The 21,831-nt window shown below is 45.3% G+C and overlaps 1 protein-coding gene across 1 annotated transcript in view; it reads left to right on the forward strand.

The window, feature by feature from the left end:
• dnah9 (dynein, axonemal, heavy chain 9) overlaps positions 1–21,831 on the forward strand; it is a 125,355-nt gene that overhangs the window by 36,993 nt on the left and 66,531 nt on the right. The window contains exons 6-10 of the mRNA XM_038790289.1: positions 3,083–3,294; positions 5,280–5,513; positions 6,754–6,921; positions 7,142–7,258; positions 9,522–9,656. Coding sequence (XP_038646217.1) covers positions 3,083–3,294; positions 5,280–5,513; positions 6,754–6,921; positions 7,142–7,258; positions 9,522–9,656 — 866 coding nt within the window. The remainder of the gene's footprint in view (positions 1–3,082; positions 3,295–5,279; positions 5,514–6,753; positions 6,922–7,141; positions 7,259–9,521; positions 9,657–21,831) is intronic.

Genomic DNA, 21,831 nt, shown 5'->3' on the forward strand with positions numbered 1-21,831 from the left:
CACTTTAACAAACCCCACTGTCTTATCCTGTATTACCACATCAGCCTTCCCAGTGCTTTTCTTCAACCACCAACACTGTGACTTTACATGGCCTAGTTTATTACTGTGAAAACATTTTGAAACTTTTCATGTCTCTTCCACCCTGCTGGATTTCTTTTTTAATCTGAGGTACACTCTCCTTATTGTCTCCCATCAGATCTCCTTTACCTCTACCACTTGAGTATTTCTCTTTTCCCCAGTTTCTACCGCCCATCGGCTGAAACTAATGTTGGAAACCAAGCTTTGATTTATGAATTAATTCATAATCATCTGCTATTTCTGCTGCTAATCTTGCAGTTTCAACCTTCTGCTCTTCCACATGAGTTCTCACTACATCAGGAATTGAATTTTTACACTCCTCCAAAAGTATAATTTCTCAGTTTCATACGTTTGGTCTATTTTCAAAGCCCTCATCCATCTATCAAAGTTACTCTGTTTGATACTTTCAAACTTCATGTATGTTTGACCAGGTTCTTTCCTTAAATTTCTAAATCTTTGTCTGTAGGCTTCAGGCACTAGTTCATATGCACCTAAGATGGATTATTTCACCTCATAATGTCCCAGATACCACCTCTGGTAGTGATGCAAACACTTCACTAGCCCCATCTATCAGTTTCGTTTGAATCAGTAATACCCACATATCCGATGGCAATTTAATTTGTTTCACCACCTTCTCAAATGAAATGAAAAAGGCTTCTACCCCCTTCTCATCAAATGTTTGGACATATTTAAATAGGACCCCACCAAGCCTTCGTCTATGGCGCTCATTCTCTTTATCCTCATCACTCTTCTCCAACTGTACGTTTCTCTTTACATCCGCCAATTTTAACTGACTGTCATGTTTCATGGCCATTTTCTGAAGTTCAAACTCTCTCTTTTTCCCTGATCTGTACCTCCCTTTCTCTTTTTGTTCTGCTGGGGCTATTCTTTCTTTGTTTCTTCACTCTTCTTTTCTTTTTCCCTGATCTGTATCGCCCTTTCTCTCTATTTTTCTTTCCTCTCTCTTCCTTTCTTTTTCCCTGATCTCCCTTTCTCTCCCTTTTCCCCTCATTTTGTATTCCAGCTGCTTTAACTCTTTTTCATGTTCAAGTTGCATGATTTGTAACTGAATTTTTGCCATTTCCAATTAGTCAGACTGTATCTCAGGCAATTTTAAATGCTCAGCTAACACCATAAGTACCTCTTTTCGTATTCTGTCAGGTAATGTTAACTGCAATGTTTTTGCCAAATCTAAACGCCTGTTTTTAGTCTCTGTTCGTAAGGTACTGCGTGTGACTGTCTCCACCCCCCGCGTGTGACTGTCTCCACCCCCAAATCTTCTGAGCCTCTGAAAGAGCCATTGTCCACAACACCCCCCCTACTTAAACTGATATACCACACCTGAAAAGCAACCACAATATGCTCACTCCTCACTGTCTTTAAGTTCACAAAGCCAACCCAATAGATAGACTTGTATCCCCCTCGGGGCCCCCAATTTGTTATGGGCCAGGATGTAGAGAACCCCAAAGTGTATCATGGAGTTTACCTGACCCATAACTTTAAATAGATTTTGGTTATGGGGAGCACAAGGACCTACTTTACAGGTGTGATGCAACAGAGTATTTTAAAACAAAACACAATATTTATTCTGTGAATCCAATTAACATTTTTAAACTCACAGTAAACATCTTAGCAACCATCAAACCAAAAAATACAGTACTCTATAAGTAACCCTTGATCTTTCCTTGTAACCTCCATAAGACAAATACCCTCTTTAACACAGAGATCAGGTTTAAATTCTCGACTGAAAGCAGTTATCACTTTTAAATTGGCAAGTGATTTGAAGACATTCCTTTCATACAGAAAGAAACTAGAATTACACCTGGTTTTGCATGATGCAGTTCCCAATATGCAAAACGGAACCAAAGACACCCTGTAGCTGACAGCCCAAAGTGAAAGTAAAGCAGACAGACAGCCCAGCTCCACCCACACTCTGACATCACTGCAGCTATTTGATAAACATCATTTCTTAAAGGTACTCTCACATGACACCACTGACTTCAAACACTTGCTTCAATTTTCTTTTGTCCTGTAGCCATTCAGGAAGTTGGTCATTAACCTCTTATTTTGGCAAATAGAATTGTTAAAATCTGGCCATTGCTTAACTGCTAAATGCTTTTAGCAGTTTCTGTTCTTTCTTTGCTGCACATTTCCAGCATTTGTTTTTATCCCTCCATTATGTGTACTTGGGAGTTGTGTAATTTATGTTTATTAAAGCTACCCACTTGCTGTCCCTCTGATTCCTCAGAGTACCTCCTCCAGGTAAATCATGAATGTTTCAAATTATTTGGTAACTCCTGTTAAAAATGCAGTTCTATTTAACAAATTAAACAACGTCAATATGAAATCTTCATAAATGCAATGTAATCCGAAATGCAATGTTGTCCGATATCTTTTCTTTTTCATCCTTCATGGGACTTGAACTTTGTTGAGAAGGCTGGAATTTTTGGCCATCCCTAATTGTTCATGAGATGGTGGTTCCTGAATCACCACTGTCCATGTGATGTGGTACAGTTCAAATACTTCAAAAGTATATATAGAATTAATTGTTCATTTTCATTCTGTGATTACAAAAAATACTTTATTTTCCTTTTAAGAAAATCATAAACATTCCCCTTGTCCATATTAAGCCGTTAACTTAAACATTTTAAAACTTCCTTTGGCGCTGCTTATACCATTCTCCTTGAGAACAGCATAACAACTAGAGACCAGCTACTATATAATTTGAGTCTTGTTTATGCACATTTTACCACAGACTTCACACTTCAGAAATCAAAAGTAATCATAAAAAGTAAGTGATTTCTTTTTTTCTGGGGTTTCCGGTCTTCTGATTGGCACTTTAGCAATCTTCAAATTTAACCCAAACAATAATTAGCATCTAACATGCGATGAACAATGTCTGTGTACATCTTTCAGTTCTCTACACAATTGCTTAGTCAGTTTGCACAATCTAACCAAATAAACTTATTCAGAAGATGTGAATAATACCCTTAAATATTTGTAGCTGTCTCCGAGGCTGAAGACATTGAATTGCATCTCCGAACTTTGAAATATCATCTATCTTATCTGGAAGATTCAAACTTCTCTGAAATTGAAGCATTTATTGATCCCCTTTTCCACACTATTTGTTTGATATGGAGCCATTCCAGATACTATTGTTTCCCATCAAGAATTATTGTCTTGCTACAGGAATTCTGCAATCTTTTCGTCAACCAGGTATGTGTCTACTTTGTGTGGGGATATATTGAAATTAAACAAATCTTTGGCAACCTTTTTAATTTGAATATGAATATATAGGACATCACAAAGCTTATTAAATTACGATACTTGGGCACCATACCATTGTGAAAAAATGATTATGAATAGCTGCCTGACTTTTGTTTGTGACATTTAAGAAGGTTTCCAACACCCTTTTCAAGAAAAGATTAACTTTTCTAAAGACGATCAAATAATTTTTCTGTAGTGGTTAGAAACTTATAAAAGTATGTAAATAATATGATAGAAACAATTGCTGATTTTAAAATAATATATACCTGTAAAACTTTGTATATGCTAGCTTTAAATATTTATGCTGAACTTTGTGCAGCTTCACCAAAGTTTCAACATGTGTGATTCTCCATAAAATTGTTTAAAAATGATTAGTGCATACTTTGTGTCGACAAACGTTATTTGTTTTGTTACAATTTTAAGAATGGGTGTTGTCTCAAAATAATACTAAAATTTTGTATGCCATTATTTATAATTGTAAATAGTATGTGAAGATTCCCACCCAAATTGTTGTCGGTAGCTGTAATGCAGCTGTAGGCTCTTGTGGCAGTGCTGTATCATGAAGTTTTCAACTCCGGCTTTCTGTTCAAGCAACTTCTTTCCCCCCATTTTGAAGTATATTCGGTGTGAATAGAATTGGAACTAATGGCAATTAAATAGAAAAATACGCAAGTAACAACAACAAATAATAGCATCACAGCATTTACTGATGACATCAGCAATGGATTTAAATAAGATGCATAATAACACTAACAGCATTAACTGATTTGATAGTGCATCCATTGATATGAGTTCATCACTTCACTATTTTCTGCTTCTGTATTAATTGCTGCTGTATTAATTGATTAACTGGCTATTCATTGATTCAATAATAGTGTTTGTTTTAGTTTATCAGTCATTCAAGATGTATGTGATTTGTTGACTTTGCTAGTTTAGTTTTGCTGTTGGATTTTAGAGTGTCAAAATAAAACCATGTATTCTGCTCTAATTTAAATCTTCCATTTACTTTCTTTATTTTCTTTAATCTCCATGTAATTGAAGCTGCAACATCTGTTGCCCACTATTTCACGTTGTATTGTTATTCGGATCATTGGGAACATTGTGATAAAACCTCTTGATATTGCACAGGTCCTGATTTGTGTATAATGTCACCGCAAATAAGAAATACATTTGTTAAACAAATATTGGCAGCAATGTAAGAACAGATAAAGCATAAGGGATCCATATGAATGTGTTTTGAATAGGTTTATTGAAGTTGCGCAATTCGATATTTATGATGAACAGCATACTATCTTCTCACTGTCAGTGTGCTGAACTGGCTTTGTAAATACCAACAATGCTTATAAAAGAATGGTGTTGAGTTTCATTATTATAAATATACTCCACTGTGTTTCAGCAGTGCTGTAAGAGTTCAATTATGATGTGACTGTTGTACTCTATACACTTCTGAATTTTATATTTTTGTCAATATTGAGTGAAAAACCTTTTCATACTTTTTTTCTTTGAATGACACAACTGTTGTGATCCATCTTGTCTATACCAGGGTAAGATTTCGATGCAGTTTTTGATCTTGTCCTATGTCTGACATTTGATGAGATGAAATTAGCCATTTTGAATTTATTTTGCAAAACTTCCCTGAATTTAATTAGTATGAATACAGCATTTGACAGCTGAAACAGGACAGTAGTCTTTCAAAAATCATAATTTGGTTGTCATCTGTTAAAAGATTCTGTTGTGAAGCTTTTGTACTTCAGGAGTTTTGTAATTGCTATTTTTATTTGTATATGTGTGTGTTTATATAATATACATTTATACATTGTTTAATATCTCTCTATAGTATATATATATATATATTATATATATATATATATATATTATAACAAAGATTAATTCACATTGTTTTAGTCTTTTGTGTTTAATATTTTTGTCAACAGGCTTTAAACTATCTGATCCCTGAAGAGATTTTTAAAGTTGAGTTGGAAGAAGCATTAGAGAAGGTGCAGCTTACCATTCATGTGTTGAAAGGCTTTAAGAATTGTTTTCACCAACACCGATTAAAGATTTCCCAGTATTTCAGCCATACTACAGAAGTGAAACATTGGGACTTCCCTACACAGATGGTCTTTGCTCGTTTTGATAGGTTTCTTGATCGATTGTTAAAGATTGAGGTATGTGAAGCTGGCTCATAACATATCACCTAAATATGAATATTGATTTGAAAATATTTTTATTGGAATTTTTTCACTTGATATCAAAACTTTGCAGAACCATACAGAAACAATAATAATAACCAAAACAACAACAAAACCCAAGACAAGTATCACAAGCTGCCACTGCATCTGTGACAATAGTCCCAGTGATATAATTTCCCTACATTGCGCGGGAATCTCTGGCCGGTCTGCCTCACGATCGGAGAATCCCCCCCCCCCTCCCGAGGTCAGTGGACTTTGCCATTGTCTGCGTCTCGCCCATGGCGATCTTGAGGCGGGTGGGGCGGAAGAATCCAGCTAAGGGCAATTTATCATGTCCAATCCACCTAACTTGCACATCTTTGGACTGTGGGAGGAAACTGGAGCACCCGGAGGAAACCCACGCACACACGGGGAGGATGTGCAGACTCCGCACAGACAGTGACCCAAGCCGGAATTGAACCTAGGACCCTGGAGCTGTGAAGCGATTGTGCTATCCACAATGCTGCCGTGCTGCCATAAGTGCTGTTAGGTAATTTGGACATTACGAATTCTCCCTCTGTGTATCAGAACTAGGCACTATATGTTGTTTTATCTGTGTTGGTCTAACATCGACTGCAATTGGATGCAGTAAAACGAGAAACAGGCTTCCAACACAGGAGATGGTCCAACACTGTTTCATTGAACCTGTTGATTGTTGTACATAATCTGCCTTGGGTTGACACTCTATTAACCTAACTGATAACCTCCTACTGGCTTGACCAGACTAGCTCTCTTATCACATGGTGATGATGTGCATTGGCCTGTGCACTGTGACTATCTCCCTAGCCGTGTCCTGTGAGAGAGAGAGCCTTAATGCCCTGTGGGCTTTATAGTGGTGGTGTCCTGTCTGGTGATTGGTTGTTCTGTGTCGTGTGTGTTCATTGGTTATCCTGTGTGTCAATCACTGCCTGTCTGCATCTCATGATATACATGAGTGGATATTATGACACTTTTCAAAGTAACTTCATTGCAGTGTTCATGTAAGTCTACTTGTGACAATAAAGATTATTATTATTACATTTCCAAAGCTCCACGACAAAGCTAGGGAATGACTAACTGGATAGCTCTATCAAAGTGCAGACACAGCTGAATAGCCTCCTCCTATGCTGTATAATTCTATGATTCCGTGAAACAAAATACCTAACACATGTTGACATGGTATTTGCTTCACTTTCAGGAATTGTTTAATACAGCTATTGAGTTTCTTAAATTGGAGAAAATTGAAATAGGAGGTTCCAAAGGAAAAGTGTTCAGTGAAAAAGTCTATGGTATCAATGAAGAATTTCAGGAATGTTGGCGAGTTTTTGGGGAAAGCAAATATGATCCACTAGATTACAACAATAAGGTATTTTGAAATAATAAAACTTCATATCTACCTTGATTTACACTTCATAAATTAATCTTAGATTTTTTTGAGAACATTACAATAAAATGAATGTTAATTTTATTTTAAGGTGTTCATAGAATTTAATTTCTTTACCTTTTGAAAATGCACACATCAATGTGTGAAAATGTAATTATTCAAATGCTACCTTATTCACAAATGTTCATTGCAATCTGTGTAGGAATTTTTGTCTGATCACAGCAGATACATGGAACAGATACATGATTTTGACAAGCGCCTTGGCTCAGTGCTGAACCTTGCATTTCAGAATTCAGGAACTCTGGAATCTGCTTTTAAGGTACTGATTGTGCTTTGGCGTGTCTAAGTTTAAAAACCAGCACCATTTAATATTTTTGAGTTAATTGTGTCATGATTTATTAGATGGGGTTTAAAAGTACTAAATGTATACTTTGGATTTTAGTGGTTTTGAGAGCTAGTTTATTTCCAATCAGGAAACACTTTTTTATATATATGTGTATATTGTATATACACTAATGGTAGTAGAAATCTGGAACTCACTTCTCTAAAACGTTATGGATGCTGAGTTAAGATGGATACTTTTTGTTTGGCAAGGCTATCATTGAATTTAGGGAAAAGGTGGACGATCAGAACTGAGGTCAAATCAACCACGAGCTAAATGAATGGTTGAACAGGCTCCAGGGGCTGAATAGCTTGTTCCAGTTCCCTCCAAGAATTTTCCCCACCTTTTTCAACTTGCATCTGAAGATAAACCAGTGTTCTTGTAATGGGACCATCACTGTATTGTTCACTTAAGATACAGTGTTACCTTAAAGTGACAGCAGCTAATAGCATAAAAAAAAATGATCCACCATGCCTCAGGCTGGTTTTTGCTGGAGCAATCCAAAGCTAACCCCACTGCCTCTTGTTCTCCCCACAAGTCCTGTGCCAACTTAAAATATTTAGCCAATTTTCCCTTTAAAGATGCAACGGTCTCTGCCTCAACCAGTGGCAAAACAGAAAATCCACTTGTATAAAAATTGTCTACAAAAGATTATGGGCTGGATTCGCCGTTTTTGAGGCCAAGTGCCAACACCGGCATGGTGTTACGACGCCAAAGTCGGTGCCTAACCATCAACGATCCTAAGACCGGTGAGGGGCTAGCAGCCAAGCTGGCTAAAACACCCGTCTCCCATGACAAAAACGGCTGAAGAATGGCTGGGTCCGTGGCCATGCATTCGCATGGCGACGTCCTGCAGCGATCATGTTGTAACACTTGTCGCCGGCCATGCGCAGACCCGACTTGCCAAATACTACCCCCCTGGCCACCCCCCACCAGTTCCCACAGCCCTCCTGGAAGCCTCCCGGCCAGCAGCATGCCTCCCAGCCACACACACCCAGGATAGCAGCACTGCAACACCCGTGTATCCTGAAAGTACCCTCGAGGTCCAGGCCCCCCAGTGGTTGCCTGCCAAGGAGGTAATGTCCGACAACAGGGCATGAAAGGCAGCAGGCCACCTCAATCTCTGTGTCCTGGGGATGCACGTAGATGTACGGGAAGGGGGAGGGTGAGAAAGAGTAAGAAACTGCAGCCATCTAGTGAGCACTGGTGAACCTAAGCACTAGTAAATATAAGTCACTATCGCACTTGTATTAAACATCACTTTGTTCACCCAAACAGATCCTCCACCCTGTAATTTTATGCCGCCATATTCCATAAATCCTCCATGTACAATCGGTGCTTCATCGCTGTGGAGTGTGGAAATCTCTCCCATCTCCTACACTGATGACGCAGTAAAGATGTACTGCTCGTGGCAAGATTGTTATTAAGCCTTACTCCCTCCTCTGTCACATGATAGCTGCTTCCCCCATGGTTGTGTCCCTCAGCTCAAACCTGAATCAAGCGCTTTAACCCTTGACAGTCTCAGCAGTCCATAATAATAATAATCTTTATTGTCACAAGTAGGCTTACATTAACACTGCAATGAAGTTACTATGAAACGCCCCTAGTCACCACATTCCAGAACCTGCTCAGTTACCGAGAAGGAAAATTCAGAATGTCCAAATTACCTAATAACGCGTCTTTCGGGACTTGTGGGAGGAAACCGGAGCACCGGCAGGAAACCCATGCAGTCACTGGGAGAACGTGCAGATTCCACACAAACAGTGACCCAAGCCGGGAATCAAACCTGGGACCCTGACACTGTGAAACCATAGTGCTAACCACTATGCTACCATATTGCCCACAAAAAAAGGGCAATGTCAGGAGTGGGAAAACCTCCCCCATAAGCATGAGGTGTTAAGGCAATCGAGTGCATTCAATGGATCAATGTTCTAACCTCACGGGGACCCAGACGATACGCCCCATCATCACCTTGATTGGGGTAAGGATGAGAGACTTCACCATAACATCTTGCATTGGGGGCCACATCTTTGTCACCTCTCTCTTATGTAGACATGAGTATGAGTCTTGGAGTTCAATGCTTGGTTAAAAATTGGCTGATAGGTTGCAGCTCATTAAAATAAAGTTCAGTGTGTTTAGTTGTTAGTTGTCAGTAGAAATTCAGTTAGACTTGTGATTATAAAAATCTTTTCTTTGTCAGCTTTTGTCAATATTTGGCGCATTACAAGAGAGGCCAGTCATTTCCACCATGTTTGCTGTGAATTATGCCAAGCTACTCTTAATATTTGAGGCAGAACTTGACAGCTGCAAACAAATGTTTGATAATCAAACAAAGGTAAAGTAATATTTTCATTTTTACTCATGACAAATTTCAGAAATCTAACTTTACTTAATTAACGGTTGTAGTGTATTTCTATGGGAGGAAAGAGCTGTCCATTCTGTGGTGGGAGGATACAGTTAAAAAATATATAATTTAAACAAATATATTTATTTTGGTGAACTCACCGTGTCTGCAATCTTTGACATGGTTGTCCACATCATCTTCCTCTAACTGATCTCCATTGTCTCCCTGTTGGGTGAAGATAGGAATTAGGAGCAGAATTAGGCAATTCAGCCTTCTGTACATTCAGTCAGATCATGGCTGATCTCTTCCTGGTCTCAAATCCACCTCTCCACCTGTAGCCCATATCCCTTTAACCCGTTTTTAAATCAAAATATATCTATGCCTTTCTTGAAATCATTTAATGACTCAGATTTCTCCGCACTATGGGGCAGCGAGTTCCAAAAATTAACCATCTTCTGCGAGAAATAGTTCCTCCTCGTCTCAGTTCTAAATCTACCACCTCCCAACCTTTATCCGTGACCACTTGTTCTAGATTTCCCCACAAGGGGGACATTTGGTCTATGTTTACTTTATCAATCCCATTTAGTATTTTATACATCTCGATCAGATCTCCTCTCATTGAATCAACAGCATGCACAGGTGTTCCAGTTGTTGATACATAACTCTTAGTCCATTTTGTGGATACTCCTGTGCAGTTGCAACATTGCTGAGCTTAATCCTTTGCTAAAGATTCAGAAGTTATGCTAACATTCTCATGTTATCAGCTCACCTGTCATTTCCTAGTCAGACCATGGTGAAGTGTGCAGCTGTGGAAATATCTACTGTGTACAGCAACGGGCTATTGTTAGATGAAGCTTAAAAGATGAATAAGTATTCTCGAGTTTCACTCAATTAGCTTTGGAGATTAAGGTGTAATTGGAGAGAACTTTAAGAAATTAAACAGGGAGGATAGAATGTGTAATAGGATAGGTTATATCTGGTCTTTAGATGGAGTGGGCACAATGGCATTATCTCCACAACAACATCTAACTTTGCAATTGTTACTGTCCAATATACAGTCAGCCGTGACCCTATTATTTTCCAACAGTTCAACATTAGGAGGACTGAAGCCATCCCAATCAATGCCCATCAGAAGCTTTATACCTTCTGTCAATTAATCATGCATTTCTCAAGATTCTTAGTCAGGATGAAATTGACAATATTGGTGCCTTATCTGGCTTTAAATTCCACATCCAATTGATTTCCAAGATCCCTCTCTTATTTCCACCTTTAATATCATCCACTCCTCACCCACCATTACACAAACTCATTTGTACCTTTGTTATCTCACATCCCACTGTGCCATTAAAGGAGTTAAAACAGATTATATCCAATATTTACGAGGATACAAAGAGCTTGCGGGGAATCTGAAATGGTCGAAGAACCCAACAAGGCTGTGGGTGCAGAGGTCTTGCCGAATTTAACAAGTCCTCAATTATCACCTTTTCTTTGGCTTCTTCGCAGGCAGCTGGATGGGAATACCATTAGCAGGAGGCCACATACAGGAGGAAGTAAGTCGGTGGTAGGAGATGGGTCAATCGGGGTGGAGAGGATGGGGAGTATTGACTACTATGTCACAGGGAAGAGAGAGGTCATAATCAGCTGATGGGAGGAAGTATTTCCGAGAGGAGCAAATGGGAGCTCCTGTTCCCCTTGGACCACACAGAATGTTATAAAAGCCTTATGGAGTCTGTAGGTTCTCTCTCTCACTGCGGCAGGACAAGTTTTACATTTGTGACAACTGTAAAATTTAAATAAGACTCTGAATTGCACTGTGGGAACTTGATTTAAGTATGTTAATATTATGTCCTGCCACCAGTGTGAAATACTTGGGGCGTGATTCTCCAATTGCCGATGCCGAAATCGCATTCGGTGATTGGCCAGAGAATCCGATTTACGCCCCCTCAAAAACAGCGTAATCGTTGAGTATGCAGCACGCTGTTGGGATGGCCTCAGGATGTCACCTGAGGCCTTCCCCTGATGAGCGTCAGTTGCGTGTCCTCTCACGTTTTCGGGGACTTTTTGTGGCATCTGCGGACTGTGTCCAGTGCCGCCACAATCAGGGGGCGAAACATAGGCCTCCATCAGAACAGCCCACCCGCCGATCGGTAGGCCCTGATCGCGCCCCCCCCCCCCCCCCCCGCAGCCAGAATGGCAAGGTCCTGCCGGGTAGCACCACACGAGAACGACGCCGGTAGGCACTTGGCCCATCGCGCAGGGAGAATCGCCGGGGGTTGGGGGCGCACATTGAGCTGCCCCCCGATCTGCGCCGCGGCGACCCCGCCGTTGTATTGGCGCCAATTCTCCGGTAGCTGGAGAATTGATGGGCCGGACTCGGAGCGGAATCGCGCTATTCGCACCCCCCCACCCCCCCCCTCGGTGATTGTCTGATCGGGTGTGGGATCGGAGAATCCCGCCCTACAACTGACAACAGGCATGTATGCAGGGGGTTGCGGTCGCAATCCCTGTTTTTAATTCAATTTTTATCACCCCTAATCCTGCCCACTGTGGGTGGCAGTAGGAGTCTTGTATTCAGGCTGTATTGTAACTTAGGTATTGCATGTAAAACATTTTCATTGTAACTTCCGGTGGCGTCCATGGAGGGTTAGGTCACACATTTGATAGCTCCTGCCTGTAACGGACTTTTGGACCTTCATCCCCCATTTTTCCCCGGATTTTATGGGATAAAGCAGTGAAGAGTGAGACAGTGAGGAGAATTGGACCAGAAGTGGCTGTGTGAGATGACAAAGTCCTATAAGGGAGAAGCAAGCAGAGCTGGTAACACGGGACAGCATGGCAGAGGGCAAAGGCGGGGAGACGGCGCAGTGGTTGATGGAGCAGCTGGTGAAGTTTTTCGAGGATTGCTTCGCCAAGCTGAAGAAGGACATGCTGGACCCGATTAAGGGTTTGATTGATCAAGTGGTGCAGAATCAGGAAACCCACGGGAGAGCGATCCAGGAGGAAGAGCAAACATTGTCCGAGCACGAGAAGTATATAACCGTGCTGGAAAGCAAGGTGGGGGTGATGAACGACCGCCAGAAAAGAATGCAGGAGAAGCTGGAGGACCTGGAGAATAGGTCCCAGAGGCAGAATCTCAGAATTGTTAGCCTCCCTGAAGGCAGTGAGGGATCGGATGCGAGGGCCTACATGACGGACATGTTGGAGAAGTTGATGGGGGCTGGGGCATTCCCTCGGCCCCTGGAATTGGACAGAGCGCAATTCCCAGAGGAAGCCCAGAACGAACGAACCGCCGAGGGCCGTTTACACCATTTCATGGACAAGGGACAAGGAACACGTTTTGCGGTGGGCCAAGAAAGAACGAAGCAACAAGTGGGAGAACTGTGAGTTGCGGATTTGGCCAAGAGGCGAGCTGGGTTCAATCGGGCAAAAACGATCCTCTTTAAGAAGGGGGTGAAGTTCGGGATGCTGTACCAAGCCCACCTGTGGGTCACACATGAGGAATGGGACTTCTACTTTGAAACACCAGATGAAGTATGGACCTTTATTAAAGAAATGAAGCTGGAGGTGAATTAAAAGACTCTTAAGTCTTGGAGAAGTACTCTGGCAGCGATTTGTGGTGCTGGATTGTAAAAATGTAAGTAGCTCTCTGTGAAATAACGGGCTGTGTGGATGGTTAAAGGTTGATCTGTCTTGCAGGGACCTTGTTAGAGGGGGGATGGGCTTTGAATTTAGTTCTGCTTTTTATGTGACTATTTTTCTAAAGTGATTGTTTCTTCAATGTTTTTTTTTCTGATTGTTTACTGGGGAATGTGATGTTTTTAAAATGTTTATTCATGTGGGGGGGGGGGGGGAGAGAGGAGAGTACAATAGGGAGACAGACTGCTTGGTGCCAGGGGCGGGAGCTATCGAGTCAGCACGGGTCAGCTGACTCTCGGAAACGTAGTGGGGGTGGACAGGTGTTAAGCTGGAGCTTGACTTTGGAGATTGGGTCTTTAGTGTTGTTGCTGGGGGGTTGGGGGGGGGGGCGGGAGCTGCTTTGCTGACAGGGAAGGAACTGTTACTAGGGGACAAATGGGAAGTCAAGAATGGCGACAGCCCGAGTGGGGACTTGAGGAAGCGGACGCCGCGAGCTCAAGGCTGGCCTAAAAAGGGTGATGGCTAGTCGGCGGGGGGGGGGGGGGGGGGGGGGGGGGTTGGTTGGTTGGTTGGAAGCCCCCCATACAGGCTGATCACATGGAACGTTAGAGGGATGGATGGGTCGGTCAAGACGGCTTGCGTGTTCGCGCATTTGAGGGAACTGAAGGCGGACGTGGCAATGCTACAAGAGGTAAAGGTTACAGACCTAGAGGTTACAGACCAGATGAGATTGAGGAAGGGGTGGGTTAGCCAAGTGTTCCACTCGGGACTGGACTCCCAAGACCAGGGGGTAGTGATCTTGATCAGAAAACGAGTGGCATTCGAGGCAGGGAGAATCGTGTCAGACAAGGGCGGGTAGATACATAATGGTGAGTAGGAAGCTGGAGGGGGTGTGAATGGTACTTGTGAACATATGTGCTCCGAATTGGGGCAACGTGGAATTTATGATGCGGGTGTTAGGTAAGATCCCAGAATTAGAGTCACATAACCTGATCATGGGAGGGGACTTCAACACAGTCATTGATCCGGAATTGGACTGGTCAAAATCCAGGATGGGGAGGAGGCCGGCTGCGGCAAAGGAATTGAAGGGTTTTATGGAACAGACGGGGGGGAGGGGGGGGGGGGGTGGTGGAGTAGACCTATGGAGGTTTGCACGGCCGAGGACGAAGAGTTTTCCTTTTTTTCACATGTCCACAAGGTATAGTCTCGCATTGACTTTTTGTTCTCAGCAGGGCGCTAATACCGAAGGTGGTGGATACTGAGTACTCGGCAATTGCAGTATTGGATCATGCCCCGCACTGGGTGGATCTACGGGTTAGTGTGGAGAGAGGACAACGCCCACAGTGGAGACTGGATGTGGGGTTGCTAGCGGACGAGGCGGTCTGTGGGCGGGTTAACAAGTCCATCCAGATCTATCTGGAAACAAATTATACGGGGGGGGGGGGGGGGGGGGGGGGGGTCTCTGCAGCGACGATCTGGGAAGTTTTGAAGGCAGTAGTCAGAGGGGAATTAATCTCGTTCCGGGCCCACAGAGAAAAGGTGGAACGGGCTGAGAGGGATAGATTAGTGGAGGAGGTACTCCAGGTGGACTAGAGATACTCGGAGGCCCCGTTCGCAGGGCTACTGAGGGAGCCGCGGGGGTTACAGGTGGAGTTTGGGCTGTTGACCACAGGGAAAGCAGTGGAACAGTTAAGGAAGACAAGGGGGGTGATCTAGGAGTATGGGGAAAAGGCAAGCAGAATTTTGGCGCACCAACTCAGGATAAGAGAGACGGCCAGGGAGATAAGTAAAGTAAAGAATAGAGATTGTAATACTGCCCTCGACCCAGTGGGGGTGAACGAGGTTGTAATAATCCACAGGAGGCGTCACCACACCAATATTTATTGCCAATAACTATATACAAGAGCAGCTCCAACAGTGCTGCTAGCATTCTAGTCAACTTGAGACTGGATCACAAAGCCTACACAGGTGCTTATATGGGCCCCCTCAATGAGCTATCATTGAGGGAGCTCATACTCCAATTGGCCAACCAATAATGCTAATTGGAGGTCATTACACCCTCCTCCCCCCCCCTTCCCAAGGTCCGAGGAATTCCTGCCAGCTGGCATTCCTCTGAGCTTCTTCCTGCTCCTCATGTCTGTCACCTCTGTGTCGTCCGCCGGGTCGTTCTCTGACGTGGGCGGGGTGTACCTTATAGGTGCCCGTCTTTTTCTTGACTACCTCCCTGGAAGTTGTTCTTCCTCCTCCTTGGGGAGAGGTGTCGCAGCGGCCTCATCGAACGTGTCCATCTCCGACTCTGACGACTGGATGACGGGGTCTGGAGAAATTGCTCGGGGCTGGGGTGTGGGTATCTTTTCCGTCTGGGCTATCCCAGCTTGAGGCGGTCCTGCTTCGCCTGGCTCCAGGTGTGGTTCTGCTGCCCTTATTTGGTCTAGGTGTTCCTTCAGCACCTTGCCTCCTATCGAAACTTCATGGGATATGGGCCCTGTTTGGGACTCTACCGTGCCGTTGACCCACGTTGGACCATTACCATAATTCTTGACCCAAACCGGTGCCCCCACCTGGAAATGTCTCTGCTGCCGACTATTATCATGCCCCCTGCGTTAGGCCTCCTGTTGTTTCTCCACTTTCCCCGTTAAATTTGGGAAAAGGAGACTCCGCCTCGTTCGCAGCCGCCTTCCCATTAAGAGTTCAGCTGGCGGTATGCCCGTTGTGGAATGCGGTGTGGTCCTGTAATCAAACAGCCAGTGGGAGAGCTTTGTGTCCATTGACGCTGCCGGCTGCTTCTTGAGTCCCGCTTTTAGTGTCTGGACCGCTCTCTCTGCCAGGCCGTTGGTCGCTGGATGGTAAGGGGCCGTTTTGATGTGGCGGACTCCGTTTTCTTTTAGGAATTTTCCAAATTCCCCACTTGTGAATGCCGTTCCGTTGTCCGACACCAATACCTCCGGAAGTCCATGTGTTGCAAACGAGGCTCTGAGCTTTGATTGTCGATGCTGTGCTTGCCGTGTTTACCTGGTGGACGTCCAACCATTTGGAGTGGGCGTCCACTATCACCAAAAACATTGAGCCCATGAAAGGGCCGGCATGGTCAATATGCAGGCGGGTCCACGGTCTGCCTGGCCATTCCCACGGATGCAATGGCGCCGCTGGTGGCACTCTTTGCCCCTGTTGGCACTCCTGGCACCGACGTACCAAGGCTGCTATGTCTGTGTCCAATCCTGGCCACCAAAAGTAGCTTCGAGCTAGCATCTTCATTTTAGACACCCCTGGGTGTCCGTGATGTAACTTGGTTAAGATTGGCCCTGAGCTGGGACTATTACCCGGGCTCCCCATAATAGGATACCGTCTTCAACGGTTATTTGGTCCCTTCTGCTCCAGTATGGGTGCATCTGGAGCTCCCCTGGTCTTTCCAGTTCCCCTGTTAGCAGTAAATGCTTCATCTTGGCTAAAACTGGGTCTTTTTGCGTCCACAACCGAATATGTTGTGCGTCCTCTGGTAGGGTGTCCAAAAAGTTTAGAGTCATTACTGTTTCCTCTACTTTCGGTATTAGCGGCAGGATGTCTGTGACGGGAAGTCTGCTCAAATCATCTGCATTTGCTACTCGCGTTCCCGGTCTGTGCTCCAGAACGTATCTATACGCCGCCAGTAGCAACGCTCAGCGTTGGATTCTAGCTGATGCGATCGGGGGTATTGACTTGTCTTCTTTTAATAACCCTAATAATGGCTTATGGTCCGTCACTCTGGTGAATTTCCGCACGTACAGATACTGGTGAAATTTTTTTACTGCAAATATCACCGCCAGTCCTTCCTTCTCGATTTGGGCGTACTTCCTCTCAGCCATCGCCAAGGTCCTCGAGGTATAGGCTATTGGCCGTTCTTCCCCATTCCTTCCTCTATGGGCTAAGACGGCTCCTACCCTGTAAGGGGATGCGTCACAAGTGACCCCCAACTCCTTCCTTGGGTCATAATGCTCTCTAGGACATTTTCGGATGACAGCTGTTCCTTAATGTCCCTAAATGCTCGGTTTTGGCAGGCGGACCATTTCCATTCTTGCCCCTTTTTTAGTAGCTGGTGGAGGGGTTCTAGGATGGATGCCCTATTTTCAATAAATTTGCCATAATAGGTTACCAACCCTAGAAATGATCGTAACTCCTGGACCGGGGTGGGAGCTGGGGCCACTTTTATTGCCCTTACTCTGTCTTCCAATGAGTGTAAGCCCGACTCGTCTAATTTATATCCCAGGTATGTCACTTGTGGGGCCAGAAAAACCCATTTTTCTCTTTTACGCCGTACGCCTGCCTTTGCGAAACGCCTGAGCACTTCCTCCAGGTTCCTTAAGTGTTCCCTGTTCGTCCTACCCGTGATTAAGACATCGTCCAAATAAATCACCACCTGCGGTAGTCCCTGCAGAATATTTTCCATCGTACGCTGGAATATAGCGCAGGCTGATGACACTCCGAAAGGTAGCCTAGTATAATGAAAAAGGCCCTTCAGGGTGTTGATCGTAGCGAACTTCTGGGAGCCCTTGTCCAGTTTTAACGGCAGGTAGGCGTGGCTCATGTCCAGTTTCGTGAACAAAAGCCCACCTGCCAATTTGGCATATAGGTCGTCTATTTTCGGGATCAGGTATTTGTCCAGCAGTACGTATTTGTTTACCGTCTGTTTGAAATCTCCACAGAGATGTATCGAGCCGTCTGGCTTCAAAATTGGTACCACCGGCGCTGCCCATTCCGAGAACTGTACTGGTCTGATAATGCCGTCGCGCCGTAACGTTTCTATTTCGACCTCTACTTTCTTCCTTAACGCGAAAGGTACCGCCCTGGCCTTACAAAATTTCGGAAGGACTTCTGGCTCCACGTGCAAAGTTGCTTTGGCGCCTATGATTTCCCCCAAACCTTCTTTGAAGACCACCGGGTAGTTTTGGAGTACTCCACTCAACTGCCCGCTTCCACTCTGGAAAATTTTCATCCAATCTAATTTTAGGTCTTTCAGCCAGTTCCGTCCAATTAAGCTCGGTCCGGAGCCCTCTACTATCGTCAACGGTAATCTGAGCAATTATTTCTCATATTCCACGGGTACATGAGTCGTGCCTAGAACTTCCAGAGGTTCCCCCGGGTAGGTTTTAAGTTTCGTCGATGTTTTTGTTAGGGTTAGTGGCTGGAGTCCATCTTTGATTTTTTAAAATGCTGCCACTCCCATTACTGATACGGTCGCACCCGTGTCTATTTCCATTATTGTCGGCTGACCGTTCACCCGTTCATCTAGCTGCGTTTCCGCCAACAGGCGCTTCTGTATTGTGAGGTTGTTTATGCCACACACCAACTGGTCCCGAAGCATTTCTTTTAGCGTCGGGCCGAACTCACATTTTTCCGCCAACCTTCTCAGGCGGGTCAAGAAATTTCTGACTGACTCCCTTTCTTCCTGCTTCGCTGTGTAGAATCTTTACCTACGCAAAATGAGGGGTGGTTTTGAGTCGTAGTGCTCTTTCACCAATTCCGTTAATTCTTGGAAAGGTTTCGTGTCCGGTGCATCGGGATAAGTTGGACTACGTATAATGGCGAAAGTTGAGGGTCCGCACGGTGACAGCAGGATAACCCGTTTCCTTTCGTCCGTAGTTATATCATTGGCCCGGAAGAAGTAACACATTCTCTCCACATACTAGGACCAGTCCTCAATAGTCGGGTCGAATGCATCTAACCTCCCAAAAAACGGCATTTTGGAAATAGCAAGGCTTACCCTCTGAGTGCGACAGCTGGTCTCCGCAAAGTTCTTTGTTTACCTCTGTAATAATCCATAGGAGGCAGGAGTCCCGTCACCACACCAATATTTATTGCCAATAACTATATACAAGAGAGGCACATGGGACTCCGAGAGTGAAGAGGGTGTTCCTGGAGCGAGGGAGGGATAGAGGCGGGCTGGCGCTGCCCAACCTTTTGGGGTACTATTGGGCGGCCAATGTGTCAATGGTGCGTAAATGGGTGATGGAGGGGGGAGGGGTGCGTGGAAAAGAATGGAGATGGCGTCATGTAGAGGTACGAGCCTGGGTGCCATGGCAACGGCGCTGTTGCCGCTCTCCTCTAAGAGGTTTACCACGAGCCCGGTGGTGGCAGCGACCCTAAAAATCTGGGGACAGTGGAGACGGCATAGGGGGGAAACAGGGGCTCGATGGAGGCTCCATTGGGTGGCAATCATCGGTTCATCCCAGGGAACAGGGATGGGGGATTTAGGGGGTGGCAAAGGGTGGGCATCAGTAAATTGAGGGACCTGTTTATTGGCGGGAGGTTTGCGGGCCTGGGGGAACTGGAAGATAAATTTGGGCTTCCCCAAGGGAACATGTTCAGATACTTGCAGGTAAAGGCGTTTGCTAGGCGACGGGTAGAGGGATTCCCTTTGCTGCCCTCGCGGGGACGATGGACAGAGTGCTTTCGGGGGTGTGGGTCGGAGAGGGGAAGGTGTCTGACATTTAACAAAGCAAGAGAGAAGGGAGTCGTCCACCCCCCCCCCCCCCCCCCCCCCCCCCCCCCCCCAAACAATGTCGCAGGCCTCGATTTCATTGAACTTGAAACGGGAGAAGGATCCGGAGCAATGCGGGTCATACAGGCTGATTTCTCTACTGAATGTGGATGCCAAATTGCTGGCTAAGATACGGCCGCAAGGATAGAGGACTGTGTCCCGGGGGTGATAGGGGAAGACCAGACGTGATTTGTTAAGGGCAGGCAACTCGAGGCCAATGTTCCAAGGCTTCTAAATGTTGTTATGATGCCCTCAGAAGGAGAGGAGGCGGAGGTGGTGGTAGTGATGGCTGCGGAGAAGGCTTTGGATCGGGTGGAGTGGAATTATCCATGGGAGGCGCTGGGAATTTTTGGGTTTGGTGAGGGCTTTATTGACTGGGTGCGGTTGCTCTATCAGGCACCAGTAGTGAGTGTGCGTATGAACCGGCTGAGGTTGGGGTGTTTTGAACTACACCGAGGGATGAGGCAAGGGTGCCCCCTCTGCTCGTTACTGTTTGCTCTGGCCAAAGAGCCATTGGCCATGGCGTTAAGAGCCTCTAGGAACCGGAAAGGGCTGGTTCGGTGTTTGGGGGGGGGGGGGGGGGGGGCGGACCACCGGGTCTCGCACTCCGCAGATGACCTGCTCTTGTACATTTCCGACCCGTTGGAGGGGATGGGGGAAAGTAATGCGAATCTTGGGGGTAGAACAAATGTAAGGGGACTTTAAAAGATGGGACATGCACCCGCTATCACTAGCGGGGAGGCTACAGACCGTGAAAATGACGGTCCTCCCCAGATTTCTGGTTGTCTTTCAGTGCCTCCCCATCTTCATTCCTAAGGCCTTTTTCAAGCGGGTAATAAGGTTATTTTGGGCTTTGTGTAGGTGAGTAAAACCCCGCAAGTGATGAAAGTGTTGCTGGAGCGCAGTTGGGGGGAGGGTGGGTTGGCGCTGCCGAACTTCTGCAATTACTACTGGGCGGCTAATATAGCCATGATCAGGAAGTAGGTAGTGGGGGACGGGTCAGCATGGGAGCGGATGGAGGCGGCGTCATATAAAGACACCAGTATGGGAGCATTGGTAACGGCACCTCTGCCGTTCTCGCAGGCCCGATACCCCACAAGTCCAGTGGTAGTGGCGACTCTGAAGATCTGGGGGCAGTGGAGGAGATATAAGAGAGTGGAGGGAGCATCAATTTGGACCCCGATTTATAACAACAACAGGTTTGTATTGGGTTGGCTAGATGGCGGGTTCCGGAGTTGGCAGAGGGCAGGAATTAGAAGGATGGGGGATCTATTTATAGCTGGGAGCTTTCCCAGCTTGAAAGCTTTGGAGGATAGATTTAAATTGCCAGCAGGGAATGGTTTTAGGTATTTGCAGGTGCGCGACTTCCTGAGAAAACAGGTGCTGGCCTTTCCGCTGCTGCCGCCATGGGGGATACAGGATAGTAGTTTCCAGTACCTGGGTGGGAGAGGGGAAGGGATCGGATATTTACCAGGAGCTTTCGGAGGCAGAGGAAACTGCAGTGGAGGAGCTTAAGGGCAAGTGGGAGGATGAGCTAGGAGGAGAGATGAGGTGGGTCTATGGGCAGATGCCCTAAACAGGGTTAAAACCTCCTAATCGTGCGCCAGGCTTAGCCTGATACAATTTAAGATAGTCCACTGGACACACATGACAGTGGCTAGGAGGAGCACGTTTTTCGGGGTAGAGGATAGGTGTGCGAGGTGCACGGGAGGCCCAGCAAATCATGGCCACGTGTTTTGGGCATGCCCGAAGCTTAGAGGGTTTTTGCAGGGTTTTGCTAAGGCAATGTCCACGGTGCCAAAAACATGGGTAGTGCCGAGTCCGGAGATAGCGATCTTTGGAGTGTCGGAAGATCTAGGAGTTTAGGGGACGAAAGAGGCCGACATCCTGGTCTTTGCCTCCCTGGTAGGCCGGAGATGGATCTTATTAATGTGGAGGGACTCGAAGCCCCTGAGTGCAGAGACTTGGGTTAGGGACATGGCTGGGTTTCTCAGTCTTGAGAAAATAAAGTTTGCC

Source organism: Scyliorhinus canicula, chromosome 2, assembly GCF_902713615.1.
Source record: "Scyliorhinus canicula chromosome 2, sScyCan1.1, whole genome shotgun sequence".
NCBI classification, from domain to species: domain Eukaryota; kingdom Metazoa; phylum Chordata; class Chondrichthyes; order Carcharhiniformes; family Scyliorhinidae; genus Scyliorhinus; species Scyliorhinus canicula.